The sequence below is a fragment of the Pongo pygmaeus genome, chromosome 9 (assembly GCF_028885625.2).
Source record: "Pongo pygmaeus isolate AG05252 chromosome 9, NHGRI_mPonPyg2-v2.0_pri, whole genome shotgun sequence".
Classification (NCBI taxonomy): Eukaryota; Metazoa; Chordata; class Mammalia; order Primates; family Hominidae; genus Pongo; species Pongo pygmaeus.
Window position 1 is genome coordinate 522978 of NC_072382.2, and position 6126 is coordinate 529103.

Genomic DNA, 6126 nt, shown 5'->3' on the forward strand with positions numbered 1-6126 from the left:
TGGCCGGCTGGTCCAGCCCACTGCCAGAAGGAGGGGCGGTCATTTGGCCCAAGTTGGACTGAGTGCAGGGGTCAACCGGGGGCTCACGCCACAGACACCGAGACACAGGGCAGAAAGGACTGGAGAGTGGCTCATGGGTGCCATGCGGGCAGGGGCAGGGCTAGGGTGTGGGAGAGAAGCTGGGGGCTGGGGGCGGGGGCTCAGCCCTTGGTGTCGGGGTGTCTGGAACCTGCCTCCCTAGCCCAGGCTGCCCTGGCTTGGCTCCTCCCCTAAGGCCACCCCTTGAGGCTCAGAACCCGGGTGTTCCCCAGGGAGCACCTCCCTCCCTGCCTGACAGCAGGTTCTGAAGGAAAAGACTCTCCTCACTGTGTCCTGGGGACACCCCTGCCCGCCCCAGAGACAAGTCGGCTTCTCAGGGTAGGGCTGGACCGGGCCTTAGTGACTGAGGCTAAGGCAGGGCTGTGAGGGGCAGCTGGGAGCTCCTGGGGAGCCCTGGTGCCCGACAGAGGGGGTGAGGTGAGACTCGACACTTGCCCTGCTCTTTTCATTGGCCCCCGCGAGCCCCCAGCTCTAGGGAGAGGCCACTGGGTGGGGTCGGGGCGAGGAAGGGGCTGTCGTGAGGGGGCCTGTGCGCCGAAGCTTCTGGCCTCTCGTGGCTGGGGCTGGGCTCAGTGTCCTAACCCTGCACAGTGCCCTGATGGTCGCCTCCAGGCCCTGCACGCTCCGTGCTCCACAGGCTCTGAGGGCTCAAGCTGCTGGTCCGAGGCCACACAAGACAGAGGGTCCAGAGTCCTCACGCCAGAGTGGACTCCTGGCACCCCAGGTGACACCTCCACCCTCCCCTCTTCCTGCCTGCCTGAGCACCCCTGGACCCTTCACACCCTCCCCACTACCCCTTCCAGAAACACTGACCACATGGGCCCCCGGGCAGGAGCTGAGAGGGTGTCCGGGCTCCCCCGAGCCCCAGAATGTTTCCTAATGGATGACAAGCGGTGGGGCAGGGCCCTGCGGTGCTTAGTCGACGTACAGGAGGTGGCCCTGACGCCAGAGATAAGGATGAGGGGCTGGCTGTGCCCACAGGTGTAAAGGGCAGCTGGGTGTGGTCAGTCCCTGCTGGGTGGATGGGCCTCCTTCCATCCCTCAGCCCCGCTACACAGGGGTTGCCTCGATTACACCAAGTGGACACAGACAACTCCCAGCGTCTGGGTCTGATTCCTCCTTTATTGGTGCCAAGTATCACCCCTCCCCCTCTCCCCCAGCCCGCCCCCCACCCCAAATGCAGCTGCACTCCTAGGCCTGGCAGGTGGTGAGGGGGTTCCTTCCTCATCTGGGCCGCAAGGTTCCTTCTGCAGCAGCGCCGGCTGGTTCTGAAACCATAACCGCAGGTCTGGGCCCAGGGGGCAGCCAGGGAGACCAGGCACCGTCCAGGGGCATCCTGCAGAGACAGCACGTGAGGGGCTAAGGGCTGGGGCTGGAGACCCCGGCCCCGCTGCTGGAATTGGGCCTCCAGTGGCCACCAGCGCTGACCCAGGGAGGCCACGGACAGAAGGAAGGGTCTGGGGTGGGGTCTGGGGTGGGGTCTGGGGTGGGGTCTGCGGTGGGGTCTGCGGTGGGGTCTGCGGTGGGGTCTGGGGTGGGGTCTGCGGTGGGGTCTGGGGTGGGGTCTGCGGTGGAGTCTGGGGTGGGGTCTGCGGTGGGGTCTGCGGTGGGGTCTGCGGTGGGGTCTGCGGTGGGGCGGGTGCTCACCAGGCCTGCAGAGTGGGCATGTTGGACCCTGACGGGCAGAGCAGACCCGCGCCGAGCCTGGACCAGGCCGTGCTGTTCTCTGCGTCCTGCTCGCTGCCCCCCGCCCCAAAACAGAGTTAGTCCTGGAGCTGGGGGGTCGCGCGTTGCTGCTGGGGCACCACGCCAGGACCCCCCACCCCACCCGGCCTCACCTGCGCTTCCCCACCAGGCCTTGCAGCAGCCGCTGGAGCCGCGCGCCCTCCCGCAGGCGGCTGAGCTCGCTGGTGAACGTCCCGTCCGAGTGTCGCCGGGCCCTGGGGGCGGTCGGGGGTCGGTGTCAGGGCGCACTGGGGGCGGGTGGGGCCGGGGGGCGGGCGGGCCTGGCGGGCGGCTCACCTGGGGGGCGCGGGGCGCGCGGCGGAGCCCCCGAGGAGCAGCAGCAGCAGCAGGAGGGGCCGGGGGGCCATGGCGGGGTCTGGGCGCAGGGGCTGAGCGCTGCGGCCACGGCCTGGGCCCCCGCAAGGCCCCTTTATGGCGGCGCTCGGAAAGGGGACGGCCCGGCCGCGCCCAGCGATCCCGGGAAGGTCAGGGCCGCCCCCCCAGCTGTCGCCCCGGCCCGGCCTCCCGCCCCCTCCGCCGCGCTGGCGCCCCTCGGCCGGCTGGGGGAGGGGGACGTCCCGGCCTGGGGGGCGAAGGGAGCGCGGGCCCGGGACCCGCAGAGGGAACCGCAGCGCGAAGCCTCGGTGCCTGCGGGGGCGCGGGGGCGCGGGGGCGCAGGGGCCGGGGGGCTTGGGGGAGGGTTTGGGGAGGTACTGGGGGGCCCCGGGGAAGGGGCGGCAGCCGGAGTTCTGGAGGCCCCTGGAGCACCCTGCTGGGGCGAGTTCGTCTCCAGCTTCAGCGTGGGGACAGCGCCTCTGGTCCCTGGAAGGCCTGAGCGGCGTGATTCTGTTGGGGGCCGGTGTTGCCATTTTATCTGCTTTGAAGTGCGTGGTTCAGGATCATTCGGTGCATCCATCCCCACCATCCGTTCTCAGACGCTCCCGTCCTCCCAAAATCCGTTCTCAGACGCTCCCGTCCTCCCAAAATGAAGCTCTGTCCCCATCAAACGCCCTCTCCCCTCCTCAGCCCCGGCGCCCCGTGCACTTTGTGGATTCAGCGCCTCCAGGGACTGCGCGCAGGGGGAGCCTCACGGGATTTGTCCTTTGGGGACCGGCTGGATTCTCAGCGCAGCATCCTCCGCCTTCGCCACCGCGGCCTGGCCCGTGTGGGAATCTCCTTCCCTTTTGTGGGGAACTGTGCCCGCTGTGTGCAGGGACCGCATCGACCGCGTCCTCATCTGTGGGCCTCTTCGTGGACACCTGTGCTGCCTCCCCTTTGGGGTGACGGCGAATAACGCTGCTGTGACCGTGGGTGTGCAAACGGCCCTTCCCGATCCCGTTTTCAAGCGTTCTGGGGGTATAGTTATGAGAGAATTGCTGGGTGACAGAGTAATTATGTGTTAAATATTCTGAGGAAACGCCAAACTGTCTTCCCAGCAGCGCAGCAGGGACACGGCTCTTGTCACCAACACTTGCTACTTTGTGGCTTTTTGTTTGTCGTGTACTAACGATGCCGGTGGGTGCAATGTGGTGTCGCGCTGCGGTTTTGATTTGCATCTCCCTAATGACCAGCGATGTGGAGCATCTTCTCAAGTGTCTGTGAGCCATTTATACATCATGGAGTGGAGGGAGAAATGGCCTTGTCAAGCCCTTTGATGTTCTGCTGTGGTTGCGAGCCATGCACTGTATCCGTCTGTTAAATCAGCCACAATATTTACCCCAGCGTTTGCATCATTTCACAGCCCCGTCAGCAGTGTGGGACTTAACTTTCTCTTTCTTTTCTTTCTTTCTTTTTTCTTTTCTTTTCCTTTCTTTCTTTCTTTCTTTTTCCTTCCTTCCTTCCTTCTCTCCCTCCCTCCCTCCCTTTCTTCTTTCGATGGAGTCTTGTTCTGTCACTCAGGCTGGAGTGCCATGGGGCCATCTCGGCTCACTGCAACCTCCACCTCCCAGTTTCAAGCAATTCTTGTGCCTCAGCCCTCCAAGTAGCTGGGATTATAGGTGCCTGCCACTATGACTGGCTAATTTTTATATTTTTAGTAGAGACAGGGTTTCACCATGTTGCCCAGGCTGGTCTCAAACTCCTGACCTCAAGTGATCCACCTGCCTCGGCCTTCCAAAGCACTGGGATTACAGGCATGAGCCACAGCGCCCAGCCTCACTTTCTCTGCACACTGTCAACATCCCTGCAGTCGCTATTTTTAACCTTCAGCCATTCTCTCTGCGGCAACACCTCCTTGTGGTCTTAGTTGCATTTCCCCAGTGGCGGGTGATTCCGAACCTCTTTCCAGGTGCTTGTTTCCATTTGCGTGTTGTCATGGGTTAAATGTATCTTCACATCGCTTGCCCGTTTTTAAATTATTCTCTACTGCTGAGTTTTTTTTTTTTTTATTGTGGGAAAATATGCATAACATGAAACTTACCATTTTAGCCATTTTAAAGTATGAAGTGATACTTAGTACAGTCACGGAATTATACAACCAGCACCGCTGTTTAGTTCCAGAACTTTTTACTCCCCAGATGGAAAACCTCAAATCCATAAAGCATTTACCTCCCCTTCCCCCATCCCTTCAGCTCCTGAGTAACAATGAATTTACTTTCTTTCTCTGTGGATCTGCCTGTTCTGGGTATTTCATACCAATAAAATCCTAAAAGCTGGGCATGGTGGTGCATGCCTGTGGTCTCGGCTACTTGAGACGGTGAGGCAGGAGGATGGTTTGAGGCCAGGACTTCGAGACCAGCCTGGGAGACATAGCAAGACCCTGGTCACTGTTTTTATTTCTTTCTTTATTTTTATTTATTTGTTTTGAGACGGAGTTTCACTCTTGTTGCCCAGACTGGAGTGCAGTGGCGCAGTCTCGGCCCAGTGCAACTTCCGCCTCCTGGGTTTAAGCAATTCTCCTGCCTCAGCCTCCGGAGTTGCTGGGATTACAGGCATGCACCACCATGCCCGGCTAATTGTGTATTTTTCATAGAGGCGGGGTTTTGCCATATTGGTCAGGCTGGTCTTGAACTCCTGACCTCAGGTGATCTGCCCGCCTCAGCCTCCCAAAGTGCTGGGATTACACGCAGGAGCCACCGCGCTTGGCCCCAGAATTTCATTCATTTTAATAGAAAAATCACACTGCATTTGGTTCATCCATTCACCTGCTGAGGACATTTGGTTTATTTCTACCTTGTATTTATTGTGTTTGTTTGTTTGTTTGTTTGCTTGAGATAGAATCTCGTTCTGTTGCCCAGGCTGGAGTGCAGTACACGATCTCGGCTCACTGCAACCTCTGCCTCCCAGGTTTAAGTGATTCTCCTGCCTCAGCCTCCTAAGTAGTGGGAATACAGGCATGCACCACCACACCCCCTAATTTTTGTATTTTTTAAAAATATTTATTTATTTATGTATTTATTTTAGAGATGGAATCTCACTCTGTTGCCCAGGCTGGAGTGCACTGACCTGATCTCAGCTCACTGCAACCTCCGCCTCCCGGGTTCAAGCTATTCTCCTGCCTCAGCCTCCCAAGTAGCTGGGATTACAGGCACCTGCCACGCCTGGCTAATTTTTGTATTTTTAGTAGAGACGGGGTTTAACCTTGTTGGCCAGGCTGGTCTCCAACTCCAGGTCTCAGGTGATCCACCCGCCTCGGCCTCCCAAAGTGCTAGGGTTACAGGCGTGAGCCACTGTGCCCGGCCAGTACTTTGTGTATTTTCAGTGGAGATGGGGTTTCACCATGTTGGCCAGGCTGGTCTTGAACTCCTGGCCTCAAGCAATCTGCCCACCTCAGTCTCCCAAAGTGCTGAGATTATAAGCGTGAGCCACCATGCCCGGCCCCTTTTCTATATTGTGAATAGTGCCGCTGTGAACATTTACATACAAGCTTTTATTTGAATACCTGTTTTCGCTTCTTTGGGGTACGTAACATACCCACTGAGTCCTATGGCAACTCTACGTGAAACTTGTTGAGGAACTGCTGGACTTTTTCTCACAGTGACCATTTTACATTCCCAACAGCAGTGAATTTCTCCTCATCCTTAACACTTGGTATTTTTATTTATTTATTTATTTATTTATTTATTTATTACCATAGCCATCCTAATGGATATGGAATGGTATCTTCCTGTGGTTTTGATTTGCGTTTCCCCAGTGACTAATGAGGTTGAGCATCTTTTCAAGTGCTTTGTGGCCATTTGTGTGTGGCATATGTATATTTTTTGTTTGTTTGTTTTGGAGACGGAGTCTCACTCTGTCACCCAGGCTGGAGTGCAGTGGCGCGATCTCGGCTCACTGCAACCTCCGCCTCCCAGGTTCAGGCGA

General features: G+C 58.3%; 1 protein-coding gene across 1 annotated transcript; it reads right to left on the reverse strand.

Annotated features, from left to right (window-relative positions):
• Positions 1-1201: 1201 nt before the first annotated feature.
• On the reverse strand, positions 1202-2246 carry SCT (secretin). The gene is made up of 4 exons (XM_054437696.1): positions 2122-2246; positions 1938-2039; positions 1747-1839; positions 1202-1435 (listed from the first exon to the last, which is right to left on the reverse strand). The coding sequence occupies exons 1-4, from the start codon at positions 2190-2192 to the stop codon at positions 1324-1326; spliced, it is 378 nt and encodes a 125-aa protein (XP_054293671.1). The 5' UTR covers positions 2193-2246; the 3' UTR covers positions 1202-1323.
• Positions 2247-6126: the final 3880 nt, after the last annotated feature.

Coding starts and splice junctions, on each gene's coding strand:
- SCT (XM_054437696.1), bottom strand. CDS start 2,192: ATGGCCCCCCGGCCCCTCCTGCTGCTGCTGCTGCTCCTCGGGGGCTCC. Junction 2,040..2,121: donor GCGCGCCCCGCGCCCCCCAG/GTGAGCCGCCCG, acceptor GACCGCCCCCAG/GGCCCGGCGACACTCGGACG. Junction 1,840..1,937: donor GGCCTGGTGGGGAAGCGCAG/GTGAGGCCGGGT, acceptor GGCGGGGGGCAG/CGAGCAGGACGCAGAGAACA.